At 37.4% G+C, this 25,461-nt stretch overlaps 1 protein-coding gene across 1 annotated transcript in view; it reads right to left on the reverse strand.

Annotated features, from left to right (window-relative positions):
* Positions 1 to 25,461, reverse strand: part of cacna1db (calcium channel, voltage-dependent, L type, alpha 1D subunit, b) — a 98,360-nt gene that overhangs the window by 23,087 nt on the left and 49,812 nt on the right. The window contains exons 7-29 of the mRNA XM_042491340.1: positions 23,540 to 23,736; positions 20,543 to 20,646; positions 20,058 to 20,227; positions 11,072 to 11,156; positions 10,908 to 10,934; positions 10,219 to 10,391; positions 9,906 to 10,131; positions 9,223 to 9,430; positions 8,585 to 8,705; positions 8,255 to 8,369; positions 8,089 to 8,146; positions 7,750 to 7,810; positions 6,819 to 6,963; positions 6,508 to 6,637; positions 5,262 to 5,321; positions 3,469 to 3,575; positions 3,233 to 3,320; positions 2,986 to 3,093; positions 2,513 to 2,565; positions 2,249 to 2,395; positions 1,846 to 2,047; positions 1,326 to 1,484; positions 962 to 1,072 (exon numbers count right to left, since the gene is read on the reverse strand). Coding sequence (XP_042347274.1) covers positions 962 to 1,072; positions 1,326 to 1,484; positions 1,846 to 2,047; positions 2,249 to 2,395; positions 2,513 to 2,565; positions 2,986 to 3,093; positions 3,233 to 3,320; positions 3,469 to 3,575; positions 5,262 to 5,321; positions 6,508 to 6,637; positions 6,819 to 6,963; positions 7,750 to 7,810; positions 8,089 to 8,146; positions 8,255 to 8,369; positions 8,585 to 8,705; positions 9,223 to 9,430; positions 9,906 to 10,131; positions 10,219 to 10,391; positions 10,908 to 10,934; positions 11,072 to 11,156; positions 20,058 to 20,227; positions 20,543 to 20,646; positions 23,540 to 23,736 — 2,855 coding nt within the window. The remainder of the gene's footprint in view (positions 1 to 961; positions 1,073 to 1,325; positions 1,485 to 1,845; positions 2,048 to 2,248; positions 2,396 to 2,512; positions 2,566 to 2,985; positions 3,094 to 3,232; positions 3,321 to 3,468; positions 3,576 to 5,261; positions 5,322 to 6,507; positions 6,638 to 6,818; positions 6,964 to 7,749; positions 7,811 to 8,088; positions 8,147 to 8,254; positions 8,370 to 8,584; positions 8,706 to 9,222; positions 9,431 to 9,905; positions 10,132 to 10,218; positions 10,392 to 10,907; positions 10,935 to 11,071; positions 11,157 to 20,057; positions 20,228 to 20,542; positions 20,647 to 23,539; positions 23,737 to 25,461) is intronic.

Raw genomic sequence — 25,461 nt, forward strand, 5'->3', positions numbered from 1 at the left:
ACGGTGAGGAGTAATGGAAGGTGACGATAAAGCAGCGAGTGGGCAAAGAGCCCATGAGGGAGATGTTAGAGGGCAAGGAGGAGTGTATGAGGGCTGGATTAAAAGGAAAAGTGGAATGCTTTCAGAAATAAACAGATTTATTTCTAAAATCAGATCTTAAATACAGACTATGCACACTGCTATTTGCTATTGATCAGATCAGATTTATGATAAGTATCTGTATGGATTGCTGTCGTAAAAACGTAGGTGTCAGTAACTATGTAGGTACGCTGGTGGCTTTCCAGCGTGGAAATGGAGGTCCATCATTTGGGACTTCCTAAAAACTTGGTATTTGACCCGGCTGGGTGTGGTTTTGCAGGACACAACTGTGCATGCTTCATTGAGCTCTGTGACCATCTGCTGTGAGTGCATGTTCATACTTTTTATTATAATCTGTATGCACCTTTGTAACTTAAAGTTGTTTGAAGTTGGGCATGAGGTCTCCTGTAGGTTTAATCTTGGAGCTAAGGCAAATACTTAATTAACAAACAAACAACTTTGTTAAGTTGTGGTTTTGCAAGCTTATTCATAAAGTGATAAGGTACTGTGGATTTGATGTCGTTGTTGTGTTTCACATTGCGAGTGACAAAAAAGAGTGTCCGAATTAAGACGCATCTCCAACAATCCAACTGGAATCTCATTTCAAATCACATCCAATTGTTGTTAGTATCTATAAAAATCACATTTCATGTGGCTTTTTTTGTTGTCCAGACTTTCTGAAAACAATCTGGATACAATCTCAATATGCCAAAAAACAGATCTGGGCTGGCAGTCTGAACAAGATCAAAAACTTGGAACGCTTTTACAGATGAAATCTAAATGGAGTTTTAAAAGGAAAAACTCTAAGAAGATGATTTAAGTAACAGATGGTTTTGAAAACATTTGCATTAGAGGAGAGGAGAGGAGAGGAGAGGAGACTTACTCTGGGTTTGAAGGCGATGAGCTTGAGGATCATCTCCACAGTGAAAACCCCGGTGAAGACCATGTTGAGGATGTCCATGGCATAGTTAAACAGATGAGACTGACCATGGTGCTGGAAAGACACAGGCAGACTGACTGATCAGAAATGTAAAACAAACATTTAATAATAATACATGTACCATTTTTAAAGTGCATTTTATTCATAATATAAGGCAAGGAAGTTTGATAACCTCAGCTGCATGTAGCATTGTATTAGTTCAAATTGAATTATCTATTACATTCCCACACCATGCGTTAATCTCTCTCAATGTCTGAAAATTGGATAAATTAGATTTACCAGCTAGAACTGAATAAAGAGCACTTACCTGTATGGCCAGACACAGGGTGTTGAGGATGATTAGGACAAACATAACGTACTCAAAGCCAGTAGAGTTGACCACATACCAGAACTTGTACTGGTAGGGGTTTTTGGGGATGTAGCGCCGTAGAGGACGAGCTTTAAGAGCATATTCCACACACTGACGCTGCGGGGGTAGTGGTGAGAGTATGTGGGGGCAAACAAAGAAATGGACAAACAACATAAACAAGTGTAACATGGTGTTTGTTTTTTTGTGTAAAATACACAGGCACTATTTGGAACGATCAGTAATAAGATATAGTGAATGAACTGCAGCTTTTATTTAATCTATTTGTACTATGTCATAATTCTTTTTCAAGCAGAAAAGTTTAAATGTAAAAAAACATGCCTCATTATGTAGCCAGATCCATTTGGTTAGAATCATCAAACGACAAATACTTTTCCTACTTAATTTAAAGTTTTCCATAAATGCACCAATACACAGAAGCATTATGCACAGACACACAAAGTCAATAAGTCCCTCCTACCTGGTTCTTGTCCAGCTCACAGTTCTTGTACTCCTTCTCCCCCTGCTCCTGAAAGGTGACAATAACAAAACCGACAAAGATGTTCATCATGAAGAAGGCGATGATGATGATGTAGATGATGAAGAAGATGGAGATCTCTATGCGGTAGTTGTAGATGGGGCCCATGTTCTCTCTGTTGGAGTCGATGGCCTTGTAGAGAAGACTGGAGGGACACACAAAACACACAGGGAGAGTCAAGATAATGAACAGTAGTTATTCATATCAATCAGCTAGTTTCTTCGTTAAGACAGACATGTATAAAGGTGGCAAACAGAGGACAAAAACACATTTAAAAAATCTAACCATTATCCTCCATCACAATATTCAAAGCTAATTTCTACCTAAGATGCAAAGCAGTACTTACGTGGGCCATCCTTCGAATGTGGAGACAGTAAAAAGAGCCATCATAGCCATGAGAACGTTGTCAAAGTTGAAGTCGCTGTTGTACCAGATCCTCTCTTTCACCATGGGTAGCGCTGTGTCCCCGTTGTTGTAGAGAATGTAGGTTCCTCTGTGATTTAAAGATGGGATATTAACCACATGTATGCACAAGCACACACACACAAAACAGGTGAAGGCCAATGTCCAAAGCTGGGAAACATTTAAAAAAATAAAAATAAAACCTCACTTGCATTCCTCTGGGCTGGATTTTGCATCATCTGTGCAGCGATAAAATTTTCCCTATGTGGAAAAAAACAGAGAAAGTCAGAGGTAGTCTTTGTTTAGGTTATTCTACTTTTGTGAAAATACTTATTGTTTTACAAGAGAGGAACCTGTTGCAATGGTTGTGACCCCATCTTCGTATGTTATTTCTTAAATTCTTTTTATCATTTTTACCGCATTTATTATATATCTTATAAAATCTTACTCATTTAATACTTGAAATCTTTTTGTTTAACTTTCATAGACCTTTTTCTATTTGGCTTGATTGTTAGTGTTTATTTTATTACATTATGTTTATTTATTTTTGCTTGAGTTCCTGCATTTGCTCTGTCTGTTAAAGCACTTTGTAAACAACTGTTTTGGTGCTATATAAATAATGTCATTATAAATATATTACCATCGATCTCTTTCTTTTGCTTTTCCATCTTTTCACTGTACCTTGAAGAGCTGCACTCCAATACAAGCAAACATGAACTGCAGCAGTGTGGTGACAATCATGATGTTGCCGATAGTCCTAATGGCCACAAACACACACTGGACAACATGCTGCAAAGGACACACAGTAATACACTGTTAGTAGAAATACACAGTATCATATGCAAAGGCACATGCATGAACAACCATTATAGACACACACATTCAAATACACACTGACTGCACCATGTTATGTTATTGTCATTCTGACCTTTAGTCCCTTGGCTCTGTTGATGGCCCTGAGTGGACGGAGGACTCTCAAAACACGGAGAATCTTTACCACTGAAATAGCAGAGGACCTGTGGAAGAAATAAAAACACACTAGTGTATTCCAGAAAGCAATTTCTTTTCGGCTCAAAGAGCAAAGTTTATATGTGATGGCAAGAAATATCACATGGATGCTAAAAGAGACAGTTCAACTATGAAAGATGTTTGAACGATACATACTGAATGCCGAAGGAGACCAGAGACACACCAACAACCAGCAGGTCTAAAAGGTTGAAGTAGTTTCTACAGAACGCCCCTTTATGAAGGAATGCTCCAAACGCTGTCATCTGGACAGAGGAGAGACAATCATCAGGACTAAAGGAGACAGATCTGCCATCAAACAGACACATGGAGCAGCTTCAAGTTAGGCTGAAGTGGGATTTAAATGACTGTTATTACGACTTAAAATATCTGTTACATAAAACTATATGCAGTGTTTTCAAATTTTCAAAAAGACATTTTATAAAAAAAAACAAAAAACAAGTTTAGTTGAGTTTTTCATTTTCTTCATTTTCTTCTTTCCATTACATTCAAATTGAATTTGAATTTCAAACATGAGTGTTCGTGCAGTCTACAACTTAGCTCGATTTGCAGTTTCCCTGTTGATGGTCCTGCACGGATAGCACAGTCGCCAGAATACATGTGCATTGTACGTGTCTGTTAAGCACAGTTATGTTACATTTGTATATTTCATATGTATCCCATCAACCTTTCTAAAGTGATGTAGTTCAGATAGTATGTATGAATTCTGTGTTTCTCATCAGGAGGAGAGGGGAATTGTGAATGGCTGGAGACCTAGGTGAGAGGGCTGCCAAGTAGCAGACAACTGTGAAATTTCCAGCGGTGTTTGTTACGACAACAACTGTGAATTTTAAACATGATGTTTTCGAAACCATAAGAAAGCATTTTTTGTGCCCAAAGCTAACCAAGTGTTTACCACAGTATTCACACAATATAAAGCTGAAAATTGTGTAGAAAAAGGATGCTTTCAGCATATGGAATATATAAATGTAAGATGTACAATGTACAATGCCAACATTTATTCCAGCATCTGGGTTGTTCATTTATATTGTTATTGCAATTATGTTATATAATCCTGGATTCCTACTCACAAACACTTTAAAAATACTGTGGTCAGAGATGCATACATGTGCAATACTGCGTGCGCGCGCACACACACGCACACACACACACACACACACACACACACACACACACACACACAACTAGACAGATCAGAAACAATGCAAAATGTTCAGAGAGGGGACATGGGGAACAGTATTCAAAAGCCACCACACTCATTTCTGGTGCAGCAGATTAAGCCAGGGACAGGGCCTTTAATCCTCTACTGATCGAATTTTAGGCTTAAGCCATAATATATGAGATTTACCTGGTGCAGGCATGCAGCGAGCAAAGGGGTAAGGCAGAGGATTTGATTCTAGCAGCAAAAATGATAAAACTGTTCCTTATTCCTGTGGATTTTTTCAAGCACATTATTTTGGAGTGCATTATTCAAAAAAGACATGAAAAAAGGGGGAACATCTGTGTGTACAGTATGCAATCAGGCAGTGGGATAAAAAGCTTGAGGTTAGTTCAAGTTTATCTCTCCACAGTCCAGAATGTTTCAAAATTGAACAAACATAATTCTAATTAAAAATCAAAAATGTAATATTTGAACTGTAATATTTGAGAACAGCCAAACAAGTAGTTGTACTCTGGAGAGCCAACGGTCCATAAACTGGTCGAGGATGAAGAGGGGAAGTGGGCCGTGATGGAAAAGTGACTGACAGACATAAAAAATATCTGACGTAAACGCATGATCTCCACGTCAACGGACTGGCGCCATGACAACAAGACAAGCAGGCGGCCATTTTGACCAAAAATTAGAGACAAAAATGAGGGGAAGGAGGACGTGTGCAGCAAGCTTGGAAGTGGTGGGTTGTTGCTGAGGCAGAACAGTTTTTATAGTTTACCTTAATAAGGATCTCAAATGTAAACATACTAGTGAAGACATAGTCTGCATAGCCTAGGATCTGAGGAGGCAATCAGAGTGACATAAGCACGCAGGGTTACTGAAGCTCTACCCAGCACAGCACGACACAGCACAAAGGCCATTTACCTTCAACAGGATCTCAACAGTAAAGATTGCGGTGAAAGCATAGTCAAAATAACCAAGTATCTGCAAGAGGCAATGCACAAGTTCAAGTCATCAAGTCATTCCAGGATAACAGCACAATATGATGCAGTATATATATGTTTATAGTAAGAGTCTAACATAGATGACAAATAACTACTACCATATCAAAGCTGCACGAGGCAAGATTCTGTTGCAGTATTGTGTGGCAGTGATATAAATTGGTAAGTAGGGTAGCAAAGAGTGTGTTGTTGCTTTCAAGAAAAAAAATCATACCAAAGAAAATGCTGTTTGTCAAACATATTGATCAGCCCTGTCTCCTAGAAATCATGTTTATACTGTATAAAACTATTTCAAAACCACAAATATGCTTGAAGAAGGACTTAAGGAAACATAATGCGTCAACAGAGCTACACTATGAAGCTCTAGGTGCCCCTCCAGCATCAGTTTTGGATTCTCAGGGAAAGTTTGTCAATTTACGTTTCTTACATGGAAAACTTCCATTTTCACAGGAGATGAACAGTTTCCAAGTACACGGGTGAAAAAGAAAAATTTGCTTTTAGACAGTGATTATGATGTCACTACAAGTAATTATGAAATCAATCTAGTATGATACAAACATAATTACTAGGAGGCAGGGTAAATTGGTTACTTCTCAGCATCAAAATGTTGCCCAAGTACTAGATGTTTCTATGTAGCTAAGGCAGGTGGTAAAAAATATTATTTGAGTGTCATTTACCAAATCATGTTTTCCATAGGCCTTTTTCACTGCACTTATTTTGACTTGTCAAGGCACAGGTGTTACTGATAACTCTAATGATGGCTTTGTCCCAAAAGTCATGACAGTGTGACAGTTAGATAGACTGCACGATAAAAAGACACTGATACTGAAGCAGCTAAATGAAATTCAGCCATCATTCATTTTATTATTTACACCTTGCTTTCCTGCTGTGATATGTCAAAATATTGGCTGTGATAAAAGCCGATGGTCAATTACAGACTAATAAACCTTCCAAGTATGATGTGCAAAATAACATTTAGTTCCCTTTTCAGGCAGCAAAAGACTTCATTGGTCGTCTACGTACGATATTGCGAGCAGAGAAGTTGCGTATTGGGTCCTCAGCAGCCAGAGAGACGGAGCTGAGCATGATGAAGACCAGGATGAGGTTGGTGAAGATCTGATGGTTGATCAGCTTATGGCAGAATACACGAAACCTACAGCGCAAAGACAGACAGTGACGGGAAAGGAGACAGGAAAGATACTGAGGCAGATAACGCACAGTCAGTCAAAGAGACACATCCTTAATTTCTGATATCAGAGTTATTTCTGTTACACATCCATCCTGGTTCTTATGCCTCAGTATCAGTTTCATTTAACAATGTTTCAAAGACTCACGGGTTAGTGCTGCTGAAGACGAAGAAGGCGCTGCCCACAGGGATGGGCGGAGTCTTTTCTTTGATGGTGAGGTCAGACAGCCTCTGAGGGCGGGGCCCTGGCAGGACTTCAGGGAGAACGCCATTCTCTTCATCATCGTCACACACTAGAATACCAAAACTTATTTTAACCCCTCTAAACATAAAACCATCTTGCTGTTGTATATGTAGTTTCACAGCAATGGGTATGCATATGAACACCAGCTTTTTTTAAGCACACACACAGAGCAGACATATAGCAGATCTTGTTGAGATTTTACTGACTTTGACAAAATGTGTGTTAGACTAGAATCGCCGACTCACCCTTTAATGTACAAGGTCGTGCTTTATGTTCTCCTTGTATTATGTAATACTTTGTTTTAAAATTGTTTTGTTTTAGTGTATGTTGGACATTTTATTGTTTAAATTTAAGTCTGCCGTGTATTGATTTATTAAAAACAACCTATTTTTTATGGTCTGTTGAGTTTATTGTTATACAATGCAGAATTGTGCAAAAATAATTTCTAATCACAGGATTATTTAGATACAGAATGTGCTCTTCTCTTATGGATTGGTCAACTTTCATCAAAGCTGCAGGCTGCTGTGTAATATTTCTAACATCAAAATGTTACTCATATCTTTCCTTTAAATCATCTTCTGTTTAAACCATTGTTGTTAAAATGTTAAGAAAACTATTTTTTCCCCATAAATGTCCAGCTGAAAATATTTTGCTGCCTATCTAAATACTGTATGTGTATTTAAAAATAAGAACCTCATCAGCATTAGTTGTACTGTATTAAGAATCTTGTATAATGATTAATAAACTAGTCAATCACAACACCATTAAACTGAATAACTTGATGGACTGATTGTGGCTCCATATATGTGTCTCACTCAAGACACGTGACTTTTACCTGGAGAGTCGATGGCGGGATACAACTCCTTGTCTTCCTCCAGCAAGACTTCTGATGGAACCTACACACAGTGATATGTTTTATAAAAATGTGATATATAACAATAAGAGATGAAAACTATATAAATTATGCACTTGACCAGGATCTCTGGGAGAGGAATGACCACTAAAGTACTTGTTTTTGTTTCCCTCTCTTACAAACAAAACAAGCAGAATAACCTGAAAGGATTCTGGAGGACACTGAACTGTAACTCTGCACCAGCATCAGGCCAGTGTTAAAACAAGCTGTCAGTTAAATCAGTGTATATGAAGAGATCTAAAGCTAGTCTCAGTCTTTTACCTTGGTCTCTCCATCCTTGACATCTATTGTTTCAGCTCTCTTATCTGTGCTCAGATCCCTGTTAGAGAGAGATTAAGTGATTTTAACAAATGTGACAAATGTCTGGAAAAACACTCAAACAGAAAATTGTGAACAGAAATTAAAATGTGAAATATTGAAGCTGTACTTGGCACTATTCTTCCTCTTCTTGGCCTCCTCTTCCTCCTTCTGCGCTGTGTTGAGGCTCTCTGCGTCTGCCAGGTTGTCAACAGCAATGGCCAAGAAGACATTCAGTAGGATGTCTGGTCACATGACTTGAGGAGGAAACACTGACCAACATGAAAAATACATCTGGGCTCCAAGAATATGAAACAACATCAACTGGCTCAGTTTTAAAATATAATTTTTTCGCACAAGCAGGCATGAACATGTGAATTTTTTTTTGTTGCATGCATTATGTGTGACAAGTGTGTGAGCTTGTGTGTGTGTGTGTGTGTATCTGTGGTCAGTAGGATACAATTTCCACAGATGAAGAGGATGATAAAGTAAATGCAGACCACCATTCCAGAGGATGCTGGACCGCCATACGCCATGATACCGTCATACATCACAGTATTCCAGTCTTCTCCTGTCAAGATCTACAAAAAATAATGTGCAGTGGAAGCCGGTTCAATCATTTATTCGATGACTGATTGACGAAAATGTATACAATGATCCAATAATACAAAGTTAGAGTAGCAGACTGAGGATTAAGACCAAAAAAGTGAATGGCACTATGTGTTCATGCTGTGCCACCTGCACTATTTTACCTTTACTAGAGATAGAACAGCTTAAGCATGAAAGGGGGAGAGAGAGATGGGATGACGAGCAGCTATGGGCCACAGGTCAGAAAAGCTCTTATGCTCCCTTGAGGTGGCTTTTGCCTTTGTTGTACATTTCCTCTCGTAGAAGGGGTTAGAGTCCCTAGGCTACTTCTTTGTTTCCAGTTTGAAACCTCTATTTCTTCTGCTCTGTTCACTAGTGGATTACAGCCATGAGTAAATTGTAGCCTAAACTGCCAACTTCTGATCAAACAATGCTTTGCAAAATTGTGATCAAATGATAGAATGTCTTAAAAGTTATATCTGATTAAACTGAATAAAGTTAAACACTCACCTGGAATACAGTGAGCAGGGCCTGGGGGAAGTTATCAAATGTGCTCCTTTTGGTCACAGTCTCGTCAAAGTTGAACTTGCCCCCAAAAAGCTGCATGCCGAGCAGGGAGAAAATAATGATGAAGAGGAAGAGCAGCAGCAACAGGGAGGCGATGGACTTCATGGAGTTGAGCAGAGAGGCCACCAGGTTACTCAGAGATGCCCAATGACTGGGGAAGAAGAAATATAAAACAAGTTAACAGACAGACAGACACACCTGTGAAGGTAGTGAGGAAAAAAATTGAAATGAAGACCACATGCCCCTGCATCAGGCATTATCTTTTGCAATATACTCATTAAGGGAATGTACTACTGTACCTGTTGTATTCATTTACTTTCAGTGTAACTTACTTTAATGTGACAAAAGGAAATAAAAATACCATCCAAACAATACCGAGTGTAAACTGTCATCATAAGAGGTGTGTCACTCCTCTAAGGTCTGCTGCAAACTTCATGCCCTATCAATAGGCTTGCATGTGTATATTGATTTTTTTTAAGTGGAGCATCCATCTTGATAGCAAAGGTTGACAGCCTAAAAGTGTTTTCCTTATTTAGTGTAAACGAATTAAATTAAGAATATGGCCTGAAACATTTCAGTCATCTCTATCACATCCAAAATATAAAAAGACGACTTTTTTTCCTCACCGTGTAACCTTGAAGATCCTAAGGAGCCGTACGCAACGGAAAACAGAGATGCCCAGTGGAGACATGATGGCCAGCTCCACCAGGATGGTCTCTATGATGCCTCCACACACCACGAAACAGTCAAAGCGGTTAAACAGGGACACAAAGTACGCCTGAAGACCCAAACTGTACATCTTCACCAGCATCTCCAAAGTGAACATCGCTAGAAGAACTTTGTTGGCTGCATCTGGAGAAGAGCAGAGAGGAGAGGACTTGCTTTATCAAACATCTCATAGTTGACAAAGGTCGAGAAATCTGACCTAAATGCATGAACAGAAAAAGTTACCCTGTACTTCCGTCAGCCAGTCAGGTTGGTTGTAGTGCTCAGAGGCAATGGTGAGAGTGTTGAGGAATACCAAGATGATGACCAGCCAGTAAAACGTCACAGACTTCACAGCTGCACGACACTTTCTGCGGCAGAAACGGTTCCACCGTCGCCACTGCCGACTGACAAATCGCTCAACTTTAGGATCAATGGTCAGGATCCATACAGCCATATTCAGAAAAGTTTAGTTCCACAATAAAACGTCATAAGCCACAAAAAAGCCACACTTTTATTAAATTTAACACATTCTGGAATGAACTCTTCTGACTTTAGACTTCCAGTATGTGTATTAGATTAGAATGTTTCTCACATATACAGTTATACATGCAGTGAAATAAAATGACAGCACAATAGTACTATGTAAAACTTGACAAATAGCGATTATGAATAGGACTGGGGTGGATTTTAGGTGAGAAGACAGGGAAAAAATACAGTGATTAAACTGTAGTGAGGTCAGGATAAAGACTGATTGGTCACATGTAAACCAGACATGAATCAATTGCAAAAAAATTAGATGAAAACATTGGGGATCTGAAAAATTCAAATATGAGGTAAGAATGAGCCATGCCAGATGAGTTGGATCAAATGAATGAAGAGGACATCTGCCATGCGGCATCATGCAGTACCAAAGTACTAACCTGCATTTTGATTTAGTAATTTTTTGACTGGGGAGAATAAAAAATAAAGAGACTTAAAATGACAACATGTGCAAGTGTGCACTCTGTGTTTGAATCAGATTTTCACATGACTGTCCTTTATGAACCTCTTTTACTGGCTCATCATAATAACATGTCACACTCACCACAGCGGCCCACAGCAGGGGGATTTTTCTTCCTCTCCGTTGTGATTCTCTGTGTTCGCAGACTCTGTCTCACTGGGCATGCTCGCTGTGAAACCACACACATAAACAAAAAGAGTAACGTGAGTTGAGAATGTGCAAAGAACAAAATTAACAAAGAGGTAATGGATGTAAAAACTGTGTCCTGAAGGAAACAGGTTTCACCTATGAAAATCACATTTATAAAAGATTTTCCTATTGACACGCAGGCATTTTTGGTTTGGCTTGACACTGGAAAGAACAATTCTCAAATCTACTATTAAGAGAATCACACATTAGTCTGAAACTATTGCAAGACTGCAAAATAAATAGTAATAATAAATAATATCTGTTGTAAGCCTTCATTAAATTAAATTCCTATTTTAAAATATTAGCAGTTGATTGTAGTCTCTAATTTCTCTTTTTCTGCTTGTAGATGAGTCAGCAATAACTACATCTTTCTTTCATGTTTCACAAAGCTTACAGGCTGAGCCAAACCACCAAAACAAAATGCAGGTGTGAATAGAAAATGCTGGGTGACTTCTTCTCAAAGTATGATGTTAATGAAAAGGATATTCAGCCAAGTTTTTCTTAGAACAGAATATTTTTGTTCTCAAAGAAAGAGGCTGACGATGAGCAAAAATGATGTATTTTAAGGTTTCTGTGTAGATCAAGTCACAGTGAGTACATGCTGCCAGACCTGAGTCAAATTGAACTTTGTAAATTTTATGAAACCATTTATCAATTGGAAACATCAGAACACAAATGTTGTTACTCAAATGAAAGAGTTTGCTTGTTGAATGTTGAATATTTTCAGTACTGACTGCAATGTCAAGTTTAAATATTTGATTAAACTATTTGGTCCAGGTCTTTATGCTGCAACAGGTATTAGTTACATAGTCACAGGGTTATGGCATACAGTATATTTGAAATCATACATACTGTCCATGCAGAAAATATTGTCTTTAAAAATGACAAATGAAAGGAAAATGACAATGACTGGATGAGGGATCTGAACACAAATATAAGATAATTCCGTTTACTACTGACCAAAAATATAGTAAATGCACTCATGAAATCAACTGAAAACATTATTATGTATTTCTATACATTACAAGATGTGTCAGAATGTAATATTTGAACTGTTATTAAAATACAGTGTTTTAGAAGTAAATAATTGGCTTATTACACACTTAAACACTTTGAAGTTGAAACTGTACATGTGTTTCTGTGTCATATATGGGCTAGATGTTAAAGCATGTTTGAGAACAATGGCAGTCTCTCTTGTTTGTGTTATTCATAACATTATTTTTGTTGTTCTATCCTCCCACATGGTGACACAGAGGTTGAAGGTTGAATTTTCGATTCATCAGCCTTTTGTCTGTTCTACATCACAACGTGTTGATTCAGGCCTTCGTTCGCTGGTAGCGGACAATGTGATGCAAAGCTCAAAAGACTTTATTCATAACGGATGACGAGATATATGTGTTCATTGAAATGAATTTGCTTTGACGAGAATGGTAAGGATAAGACATTTATTAACAAAACAAAGGGCATGCAAACACAAAAGCACAAACAAGGGCATGAGCAAAGCACATGCAAGCAGAGGCGCCTTCCAGAACAAAGATGGTCTGTCCTTATGAACATGCGCAGAAAAACACGCACTCTCAGACACTCGCACATTTACCCTGTGTCTCTGTGGACTGAGTGAACCAGCCAAACTTTCCTTTCTTCTTCTCAGTGAGATCAGCCAGTGTGACCCCTTGGTGTTACCAACATGCAGTTCACACAGCCAGACAGCAGAGGAAGCAGTGAGTCAGTACACAGCAGAACAAGAGAGAGAGGAATGTACGGCAGGAGACAGCTGCAATACAAACTACAGTACAGACACAGCTACCAGCTACAAAACAAGTGTACACAACATACAGTACTATCTTCTTGCGGACTATTTTGTTGTACACTGTAAATTATTCACTTCTAGCATGAAGGGGATTGGCACATAGCAGTCAAGAGGAAGGTTACACAGACCGGAAAAGGACTATTTTTTTTTAATATTCACAAGGATTTATGGCGCATGTGCTGCATAAATGCTGACATGAGAATAAAAAGTCTCAGAAAAGTTTACTGACATCTGGCACTAAATACTTGCTAACTCAAGTAAGACAGTAGGGCTGAACGATGACTTGTCATCAGACTGACATCACGATGTAATCAAATAATTTTTAAGTCACAAAAGCTGCAATTTTTTTCAACTCTACAAAATCAACCACAGGGTCAGAAACACATGGGCTTCACAGGTCTTCATTTGACAAATGCAAATGAGAGCAGATGAAGAAAACAATTGAGTTTAATGCCACACGCTAGATTTGATGCCCGCAGTATTACTGTGTGCAAAAAGGCAAAGGCCGGCAATTGTAATCCACATGTTTACATATAGTGTGTGGTCAAGCCAGCAAGAGAGAGAGAGAGACAGGAATTGCAACGAGAGCTGGTGATTGGTGCAGAAAATCCATGTTCTTCCTGACCATGGTTTGGAAGCTGAAGTAAAAGTGGTTAACCTGTTGACAAAAGTTGTAATATTCTTCTGACACTGAAGGTTTTCACATATCAATAACTAAAAAATTATTATTAATATCACTTCAGACATATATTCACCTCATCAATACACATACACCTTGCCTACATGGAAGAGATGTTTACATTCTGACTTTATCCAATGTTGTATTGGATATAGTATAAAATGACTGCTTGAGTATAGTGGGTTATACGGACATAAGGAGCTTTTTTTAAAAATTGCAAAACAAATGTCTATTGCAATCTTAATTTTTCCATATCGTTCAGTCCCATATGTTAGTAGTATGTTTTAGACGGTAACTGTTTATAAGTCAGGCTTATATAGCTTAATGCAGATACACTAGTGGTGTTTATGTCAGCCAATAAATACCAAGACGGTGCAGTACAGAAATGTCAATGATATGTTTGAGGTATTTTTGAAACACAGTCATCATTGCATTGTCTGCACAATATCTTGCTCAATACATACTGTATATCTCAAAATTCTTTACAAAAAAACAAACACACAAACCAAATTCTCAGCAGTGTGAGTCTAAAAAATCCACTATTAATATCAGTTTCTGGAAAGAGAAACTGTTATTATAACATAAGACATAAGAGGATAAGCAATTAACAAGACTTTAGAAAGATAAAAAGAAAACAGGAGGCCAGGAAGAGAAAAAATGTTGGAGACAAGAGAAGAAAATAAGTACAAACAAAAGGAAGAAAAGGGAGAAAAAGGGAAAAAACTAGTGTTAGCAGCAATCTACAGACAGATTTTTACAAGGCACACAGTCCCTGCAGGAATCATGGAGAGAAAGTGAGTGTGTTTTTTTGGGTGTCTTATCTAAAACAACAGCAGCAACAGAGGGAAAAGCAGGGCAGTTACTGGAGGACATAATATTTCTGACTGGTGCACATGTACTGATTGCACCTTGAATGCTTTTAAGGCACTATAGCATTATGTCAAAACCTGCTACGCACATTACCTACAGTAAAACCCTGCCACCCACAACTGACCCTTCCTAAGTCCGCCCCTTCGCTCTGTGCTCCAATTACAGATGAGCAAGCCTGGAACGTGGCTGAACCTCGTCAACTTTTGCTTTTGGTGTTTTATTTAAATATGCTAAGTGCTAATTACAAATGTAGGAGTTAGACTAATGTCAGATCAACATCACCCGGTGTGCTTCCTTCTTATTTCTGTGATATTGTTAAAGAGATTTAGAAAAGGACAGATTGGACAGGTTGGTTGTTAACATATTTTTAAGATGAGATGAATTTTTTCGTTAACCACATCAAGGCTAACATTCCTTTGTTTATTATATCCCTGCAGGACTATGTGCTGCCCCAAAGTAACCAACACAACTCTCTACAGTAACTCTCTAAAGTAGGACATAATAATGTTCAGCACCATGGTTAGATCCACTGGAGGAGAACTGAGTTGTTTCAGCAAGGTAGAATAAAACAAATGTAGTACAGATTTTCTTGACTTGAACCCTCTTCATATTCACAAACAAACCAACCTTCAATATAGCAATAAAAAAGCTTACTTATTTTATTTTAGTGTTTTATTTTTAAAACAAAAATTTCAAAAATGGGATTGATTTGACTACGTAATTAACGGTAATTAATCACAACTTTGCCCAGTTTAATGTTTTAAGCTGTAATGTATAATTTCAGTTAGTTTGTTTAGTGTTTGCTCAGCAGAGATTTAACAATGAAAATAAATTAATTAATCACTTTCATTGAGGCAGATTGAAGAGTTTAAGTGGGATTTTGTGAAATGTTGCCTTGATCAGCTTTAAGATTTGCCAAGTCAAATGCTTAATTTTACAAATGAGACTAAAGAAACACATATTAAAATCCTAAAGGCCGGCTGAAAGTGATACACTCACTCTCAGCCAGCCTGGATAGGGCTGTATGATGACGTCAACAGCTGGAGATGGTCACTGGCAGATAGAACTTTCTACAGAGACCAGGAGACCGCAGTGAGGAAAAATAATGGAGAACACTGCACACAGTCGTATGATAATAGATATTGGAATGATGTGAAAAACCCTCTGCATCAGTCTGCTTTGATGCCAGAGGTGAGAATTATAGCTACCAATCTATAGTTATGTGCCTTGAATGTTAAGTTTCTGTTCCAATTTCATCAGTTTCTCACTCATCAAAGTCTACTCTTTTTTTCTCTGCTTCATTTTTAGACATGGTAAGGTGGCAAAAAATACTCTTGTTAACATTTCCTATGATATCAATCATTATTTGTACAAATGCATTAGTTTACTGATGTGGTTCCTCATGTCTTAACGTATTTATCATGGCATGAATACTGCCAGAGATGGGATGGCAAACTACTGTACATGTACAATACTTCTGCACAAAATGTCACTGTAGAATATTTTCAGGGCTGAATGAAACATTTGTCCTCATTAACAACTCCATGACACGGACTGCAGCGCAGAGCTACTGCAGAGCACATCACACAGACCTGACCAGTGTGAGAAATGGGGCAGAGACTACAGTCAAGGTAAGGGGTAATACAATTATTACACTTTTAGATGTAGATTTAGGTTTACTTTCTTTGCAGATAAATTGGGAAAAAATAGCCAATGTCCGAGTGTGTGGACAGTTAATATGTAGTGGATATCAAGTGATTATATTTTAAAGGTCTCAATAGCTGCCTTGATGACAATGGAGCTGATGGAAAGTTTAACTACCAGTTTTTTTTTTTAATTTGAAAGGGTGCCAATAATTATTATCCCACCAAATATGTCATAACTGAAAATACTTGTTTGTTTTTCAAAGTCTGTTAAAAAAGTTCTGAGAGTGAGGTTGGTAAAAAAAGGACTCTTCTCTGGATCTGTATGACCCTGTTGTGATGGAGAACCTCTTAAAGCAGGTTAAATATATGATCTTTGTAATTTTTTCGTAAAAATAGGTGAAATTATGTATATTATGTAGCTGATAACTCAGAGCAACCTAAATACAGAAAAATGTACAGTGTAAACATTTATGTCATCATTGTTGAATGTTGACTTGGATTTATAAAAATAGATGCAAACAATGGAACAACTATACTCTAACTGGGAATACAAAAATAATTACACATAACTGCTTAAATATAGGTGTGAAGCAGGGTGCTCAAAACACAGAGTTCCCAAGTTTGAAAAATGTAAAAAGGTATGAGGATTTGGTAAAGTGTGTTAAGTGAGAAATTCTCTTTAAGTGATAATCTGGAAAGTAAATCTTTCTGTATTTCAGCTCAAACAGTGGCTAAATAAGAAAGGAGTGACTGAAAACATCAAAATGAGCTGGAGGAAGCAGTAGGATGGAAAGGTCTTTCACAAGGAGGAGAAGAAGCCAAAGAAGAGGAAAACACACAAGTCATATGGTATGATTATGGTGAAAAAGGAAACATTAAAGTGTGAGAGTTGCTTTGCTGCAGGTATAACAAGAGTTGTCTTTGTTTAGACTGTGATGGACAATGAATACTAACAACCTGTCACGGCTACCAGCAGAGGAACTGCAGGCCAAAACATATAAATGCAATGCGATGCTGATTTGCATTTAACAATGCGGATCCTGACAGACGGTTCTGTGTCAACACTGGACGCATACAATTTAACAAATAACCCTCTCAGTGCTGGGGGCGGAGGGTTGGGCAAAGGTGAGATATAGATTTAATGAACTGTTAGTATAAAAGATACTCTATATCAATATTTTAATGCTTTTTTATTTCATCTTTGTCTCAGTTTTTTTTTTATTTATTAATGCAAAAATCTTCAAATAAGTAAAAATATATTAATTGTAAAAAAAAAAAAAAAAAAAGAAAAGAAAAAAAGCCATGTTTTTGCCTTTATGATATGTAAAATAAGAACTATCAAATTGTTTGTGTATTTCTGCCTCCTGAAAAGCAACTTACATACAGTAAAACAGTTTGGATATCAATATGTTATTATTTTTGAAACTGGACTTTTATTAAATAAGTGGTACCGATAATAAAGGAACTATAACTTAACTGAAAAGGTAAATAATAATAACAGTACATGTCCAGTTTGTGATGATTAAACATTTTCACTATGTCACTTGTATCCTTGCTCAAACAGAGGTTGGCGGACAGAGGTGAGCAAACACATCAGCCTGAGCTGGAGGAAGCGGTTAAATGAAAAGATCGGCCACAAGGAACAGAAGTAAACAAAGAAGAGGAAAGCTGTTACAAAAATGAGGAGTGTTTCTGAAAGAAACTTTTAAAGCTATTGTTAAGCTAAATGTAAACTTTCTTCCTTTTACAGTTGTCTTTTATGTAACGTGCCTCAATATGTTCACAGGAGTTTTGTCGAAAATTATGATTATATACATCCTTGTTATGCTTTCACCTGATTAGATAAGCGAACTTCTAGAAACTTCCTTAAAGCCCCTGCAGTTTGTGCAAATGTTCATGTAACTCTAGAATCTTTCAAATTAATTTAATATCAAACAAAGTGGCAATCTGAGTGAAAATTGCTGTAGTCTACAGTTCCTGTTGCCTTTAGCCCATTAAAAACATATTGACACATTATTACCCAAGCACAGTGGGTATTTAAAAGATTAAAAAAATAAACAAGGAAAATATTTAAATTGTAAATTAGATAATTAGAACACAAGATTATGTTGTCACTCCAAACTACCCAAACTGCTGCTTGTGCTCTTGCTTCATCTGTGAGTATACAACAAATGACTTAGCAAATTTCAAAAAAGACACCCTGCAGGCTTCATTTAAGGATGCACAGTAGATTAGGTTATATATAGGTTAAAACTAGCACATTATTTCTGAAACACAGAAAGAGTCTGTAGCCTCTATTAGTGGCTGCTTGCATCATGTAGAAACACATGATGAGAGACTGTAGACCGCTGCAGAGTACACAGCAGGAAGCACACACCTGTTGCTTCCATCTAATCAAACAAAAAGATCATATCACCAAAAACACTGATACATTTCCTGACACCACATGCCCCTTTTCTCCTACATTATACACCTATTATTAAGGTCTTCTACAACAAACAGAGGAAAATAAAAGGAATAACATTGCAAACTGAGTTTTAAAGTGACAATACTTAAAGTTTTTATCAAACCGAATTACATTACAGATTCAAAAATAACTACTAAAGAGAAACAGGTTTAACTGTGAAAGAGTGTCAGAATACCACTATTGTTTTATAGAATAAAGACAGCCTGATATATATAGGAATCATATATTGATGATTAAGTTTTAGTAAATAATAACTTCATTTTTTTATAGATACTCTTACAATACTTTATGCAGCTACCCACACCTCATTTATTCAAAGTCAATCCTCATTTTTAGTCTGGGGCAGCCGCCTCCTAGTTACTGTACCAGTCAAACCAGTAAGTGTAAATGGATTCTAGTTATGTGAAGTCTGGTTTTCTCATCAGAACAGGGTGCAAACACAGTTTCCACACTTCCAAATAAGCAATATTTTTCTTTACACACACAACCAAACATCCACAGTTACCCCTGTGTTGTCATGGTGACAGCACACACAAGGCCATGCCATAAAGAAGACAAAATCTCACAGAGCTGCTGTCGCCCACTTTGTTACTTTTACCTCAGAAGTCACTACCAAGGTTGACAAAGTCACAATTTTCACTCACTTACTTCACAGCACTGTTGCACCATCCCAAGGAGTTTTTATGTTTCGTTTTTTTTTTAACTCCTGTAGCATTTATGTCGGGGGGAAAAAAACAGAATTGAGAAGAGGCAGTATATTCCTCTGAATAGCACACATGGTGGCTGGTTCCAATTAAAGGGGAACACAACTGCCCAAACCTGCCCTAGTTTATGTCTGCTCTGATCAATGCATGATCATGAGCATCTTCATGCACAATGAATAATTATTATATACATTATTTGTATGTGTAACAGTTTAAAACTGTATACACAGTGTGATACCAGAGCGCACTGTGGTTCACGTACAACAGATTTATATTTCTATCCTTGACCATATAGCAGCAGCATAACATTTATACAGTCAAGATGTAAGGACAAAATATAAGGACAACGTAAAATAGTATTGGTCAGACTACATGAAAGTCTCAGTCAACATCTAATTGTGGGAAAAGCCATGTATTATTTGCAGAGCCTGCCACTGTGTCCCAGATACAATGAAACATTTTCTTTTTTGATACATTAAAGGCATTGGTGAGCTTGAGCTCAGAGTGGAATAACAACAAATAGATGAGTAATGGTCTGCCCTCCTCACCTGCCTCCTTCTCCATGAATGAGACAAAGACATGTGCAACATCATTTAAAGGCCCAGGAATGCAAGGATCTGTAACTCAAACTTACATCTTCAATCTTCATTTTCCTGCTTTAGATAAGGATAGAGGGACAAAGCGGATTAAAGCCAGGAAACTCACGGTTACGTTTGCCCTCCTCATCTCCCTCCTCCTCGTTCTCGGGGTCGATGTCCTCGGCCTGGGTGATCCAGTCCAGGTAGCCTTTCAGGTCTTCCTCTAACTGCTGCTTCTCACGCAGCTTCTGGAAATCTCCCCGAGCCTTGGCCTTCTCTCGCTCTTTGGAAAACTCTCTGGACAGGGCAGAGCATAATGACTGTCAAACCTGAGTCAGATAATACCGACCGAATCAGAAGAAACACCAAACAATCAATCCACCCATTTTTGTAACCTGCTCATCCTGTTCAGAGTAACACAACTGAGAATCATATGGCTACTTCTACTTAAAAAATTAAAAACATACTGAACCATCTCCGATTGTGTCTGAAAGTGTTCTTAGTTTTTGTTACTAATTGGTGGCATTAAGCACATCAGAACAAGTCATAAAACCCAGCATTTACTAAAAAGGAAAAAAGGAAAACATAATGTTAAAAGCACAACAAACCTACCCACTTAACACACCCAAAACCAAGTTGAGAACAAAAAAGGATCCAAAGATGACCAGACTGACAAAGTAGACCCACGGCAGCTCAAAGCCCATTGCATCATTCATCTAAAGAGAAACACAGGTATAGAAGGAGACATATTAGATATACTTTATTCGTATTTCATGTTTCATAATTGTGCACATATCCTCTCATTATTTTTCTTATTTGAGTGAATTGAACTGTTGCGCTCTATTAAACTCAGAGAGACTCATAATTCATGAAAAGATCTAAAAATTATGGAACAGAAAAAGAAAGCGAAAGGGAAGGAAATCTGCGCAGACACATACACACACCAGTGTAATATGTATAATATGTATGTAGTATTTTTCTACCAAATGGTTTTACAGCTGGTTTAGTGTTGCAGCTTGGCCAATGGGCTGGGAGGTCGGTTTGTGCAGTGCCTGTGATTATTCACATCTTTATATGTCACGAATAGTATTACTTGTACACTGAATTAATGAAAAGAAATTATTTAATTCTCTTTATTTGCCAGGTTTACAATTTACCTCCAGGCACAGGGATTATCATGATGAAATGACTGTAAGTAAACACATGGAGTGTCAGTGGTGTAATTGTGTAGTGCAGGTTTTTGTGCACCTTTACAGATTACAGATTAGTTAATTTGTCTGTAGCTCTATGAACAGGACCCTTCATTTATATTTTCGTCAACAGTATTTCTACAATCATTAAATTCTGCAACTATCATACTCGAAATAACAATAATTTGAAACCTTAAATCAGCCGAACATATCATTTACAGTGTGGTAGAGGTTTAGTGATAAGGAAGGAACTGCCATCTTATTTTTTCAATTACCTCCTGCACAATTCAAGAAAGCTTTTAAAGACTTGTTTTTATCGCCCATTACCTATGTAATGGCCGAAAGTCCATTTCGTTTTATTTTATTGCTTTTTGTACTTGTGTTCATGGATGTCTGCTAGGGTGCAATTTTGTCTTTATTCTTTCCCTCCTTTACATCCTTGTAATATTTACTCCTTTATCTAACGGATTAAGGTATACACAGGAAAATGACCAGGCCCCCCTGAGGGTGATTTGCACCTCTCCGTCAAATTTCACATTTGTGACAGGGAATTAAACATACTGTATGTTGCTCACTTTCCAAATTCAAAAAATAAAAAATAAATCCCCAATACCTAAGGTATGATTAATATTGTGTAAGAAATGTCTAGAAATGTTAAAATTGTTGCTCTTTTTTTTGTTTACTCATATGAAAACATGCTTATTAAAGATGTTGGTATAATAAGCTTAAGCTTCAGCCCGCACCTTTTGTCTATATATATTTTGTTTTTCTTTATTTTTTTTCTTTTAATTTCATCCATGTTTGTAATTTATTCTTTGTTATGTGCATTTTTTGTCAACAAACCCAAAATAAATTGCTGCTACTAATATTTTATGTTGTTTAATTATATGCTAATTTGTTTTGTTGTTGTTGTTTTGCATATGTGTAATCAACTAAACTAAACTGACTAAACTACTTTTTAGAGTAAAAGCCTATGTTGTGTCACTACCCCAGTACTGGAATTTCATTAAAAAGTAAGTGACTGGAGGCAGTTCAACAACCATAAAGTCCCTCAGAGGGAAAGATAACTTCAGAGAGCTTCAATTAAAACTGGAGCAGAAACTGTGGCCACTAGAGGGCACCATGTGAGAGACAACAGGGATCGTAATGAGTAGAGGAGACATTAGTGGATACCTATTAGTAATGGGGATGTGGCAAACGACCACACTACAGAGCTAAAGTGCCTTTTAATAGAGCATTTATCAATGAGACACTGGGAGTTGATAGCTGAAGTGTGTCCATTTATAACCACAAACTGGCTTTTTACACTGTCCAAAAAACAACTTCATGCTCAACACACAACTTTTCTTCGCCCCATTCACTTCTACTTAAACACCAATATTCCCTCTGAAAAAAACTCCCGACAAGCCGAAATAGCAGAGACAACTCTGCCTTCAGCCACAGCACCATACACAGCCGCCCACCCTGTTGCAATATCTGTGTAAAAGGTCAGAGGTCAGATTTAATCTATCCATCTTTCTATCTGTCAATCTATCTATCCTTCTTTGATGTTTATCAAGTCTCCTTCCTTCACTGCTTAAACACAAGTATTAGCATGGGATTGCCATGGTAACACATACATGCATAAGAGAAGTAAAGAGTCTGAGCGAGAGAGAAAGGATGACAGGGACAGAGGGAGAGAGGTTCATTATTTCATAGATGAGGGTCTCATCAAAAAAAAAAAGATGTGGGTGGATTGTGATGAAAACTCACTCTGAGTTGAGCGTTGACGCTGAGTGTTCGGCTAATTAAAAGCTGTTGGTGATTTTTTGCGAATGAGAGGCTGAGGGTTTTGAAGTGAGACTGGCTCTTTCAGTTTTAAAATACTTGTTATCAACTAAAAGAAGGGTGATGGTTCAGACTCAGGCTACAGCTCTCAATAAGGACTTCCTTGTAATTAAAAAAAATCTTGAAGCTTGAATTTGGAGCGGACTGAAACAGAATGTCCTTTGAGATTTTGTACATTAAGGGCCTAAATGATTATGTTTCTGCAGATTTTCAGTAAAACAAAACTTTTGTGTATCATCTTATTCATCTTGTCCATTAAATGAGTGTTTCTTGAGGTAAGATATGACTTTTAAGATATGATGTGATATTTAAGATATGACAATTACATAACCTAAAAAAAGAAAAAAATTAATGTGCTCTCTAGCAAATGGGGGTAATCACGACAAATAATCTAAACATGTCACCTTGTTTTTATATGTAATGTTAAAAAACACCCAGCATGTCATCAGTATATTTTAAAAAATACTGGGAGTAACACAGTATTTTATAAGCTTCTGTCCAAATCAAAAATATCAAAGGATGGATTAATAAACCAAAAATATTGAGACCCATTGGCCTTCATGAATCTAATTTTGATGCAGTGTTAGATTACCCAGTAGAGAACGTCAGTCCAGCCCTCCATGGTGATGCACTGGAACACAGTGAGCATGGCAAACAAAAAATTGTCAAAGTTGGTGATGCCGTTGTTGGGGCCTTGCCAGCCCTCTTTGCACATGGTACCATTAAGCAGGCAATGACGACCGTGCCCCGATACCGCACACGGTGTGGGCTCTTCTTCCGCCAGGGCACCTGGTGGACACAGGATTAGACAAATGACTCAACTCATCCAAAGTATTTCTACTGATGTATAATAAAAACTACAAAAAGTTTAAACTGACTTAAAAACATTGACGCTAATATCTCCAAGGTTTGTAATCGATTCATTAAAAAAAGTGATGTGTACATAAATCCACATTTAAGCAAAAGTAAATGCACACGAGCCAGATGGGGAGCCATTTTTCATCAGTAGTCCCTTGCCTGATGTTAAAAGGCATCTTTTAAACACCTCATGAGCCGCCTGCACTGATGCATCTGCATTGTAACTAACTGCTTTCAGTTTGAAATGAAAAATAAATGACACCTCTGTGTTCTTAAATCTCACCTCAAACCCTTTAAATGAAATCCTGTCTTACCAGCATCCTTTTGCTACTTACAGTGCAGCGCTGCCATTGTAACACTCTTACTCAAACAGTTTTTTCATCTCCTTTAACTGATTATGCCAAACATTGTCATTCTATTACACTAATATTTTATTCTTTTGTATTATTGCGTATTCTAGTGTCAAAAATATCAATTTACCAATACATTACAATTCTAAATATTTCCAGTTTCAATAAGTACAAGCTTATTATAAGGGTTTACTGAAGTAATTCTACTGACTTCTGCTACTAACCACACCTTATTTTAAAAAAAAAGAATGTTATGCCCTCAATGTCAGTTTTTTTTCCCCATGGTATTAAATATATTCATATATTAATATATTTCCTTAAATTATTGTATCAAAGTCTGAAATTCCTGTATCCTAACAATACTATTCTTTTGTCATAATTTATCTTTTGTCTCTTCTTTTCTCCTGCTCCTTTGTTCTTATGTCCTGTAACAGCATTTTCCTTTGATTTGAAGAGTGGTAATTATGATTATCATCATTTTCATAATTACTCTATAAGGAGATAATCATACACAGTTATTTAAGCTGATCACTGAGCACAAAGAGATCAGCTGTCCATATATCCCTTCACACAGTCCTCTGGGTTACATTTCATTACTGGATGTTCTGTCATCATGAGATAATTACATAATAACTGCAGAAAACAATGCACACACATACTGTATATATGCATAATCAATGAGCCCACAACATGTTAAACATTCCCTACTTCTTAAAATATCCACAACGTGCGCACGCACACATTTACAAATACACACATCTATCCTTGTTCTGTAGTAGACATATGCCCCCTCCATCCACACACACACAAAGATCACAAGCTACAGTTAAGTGCCTTTCTCTGGGCAAACAGAGCAGACCCGGGCGAGCAGGGATTAAAGGGAGCTTCCATCTCACTCCGTCATGAACTCTCAACTTAAGTCTACAATGCCTCTCCTGACGTCCACAAACAAACAGATCAAAGGGAGAAAGGAGAAAGCGGGGGAGATTAGGTGAAAGGTGTGTGAAAGAAACAGCCAACCAATCTCTGTGATTTCAGCTCTTGTCCGTCAGCCATTTTAGAATATGACTGTGGTTTAATACATGTTTGCCTGTATTATAGTGTGTTCATGCTTCAGTCAATTTATCTTTATTTCTTGAATAATTCTACCACATTTGAATCAATGCTGGAGTAAAGGTCAAGCCTGTTTACATAATAGCCAGATATTAGTCATTTAATCACTGGACTTAATCCACCATCTGTTGTTCTGTTCTGTTTTCAGCAGCTTGCCACCATTCACATACAAGGTACATGTGTCCATTCATTC

The sequence above is a fragment of the Plectropomus leopardus genome, chromosome 8 (genome assembly GCF_008729295.1).
Source record: "Plectropomus leopardus isolate mb chromosome 8, YSFRI_Pleo_2.0, whole genome shotgun sequence".
In the NCBI taxonomy this organism is placed as follows: domain Eukaryota; kingdom Metazoa; phylum Chordata; class Actinopteri; order Perciformes; family Serranidae; genus Plectropomus; species Plectropomus leopardus.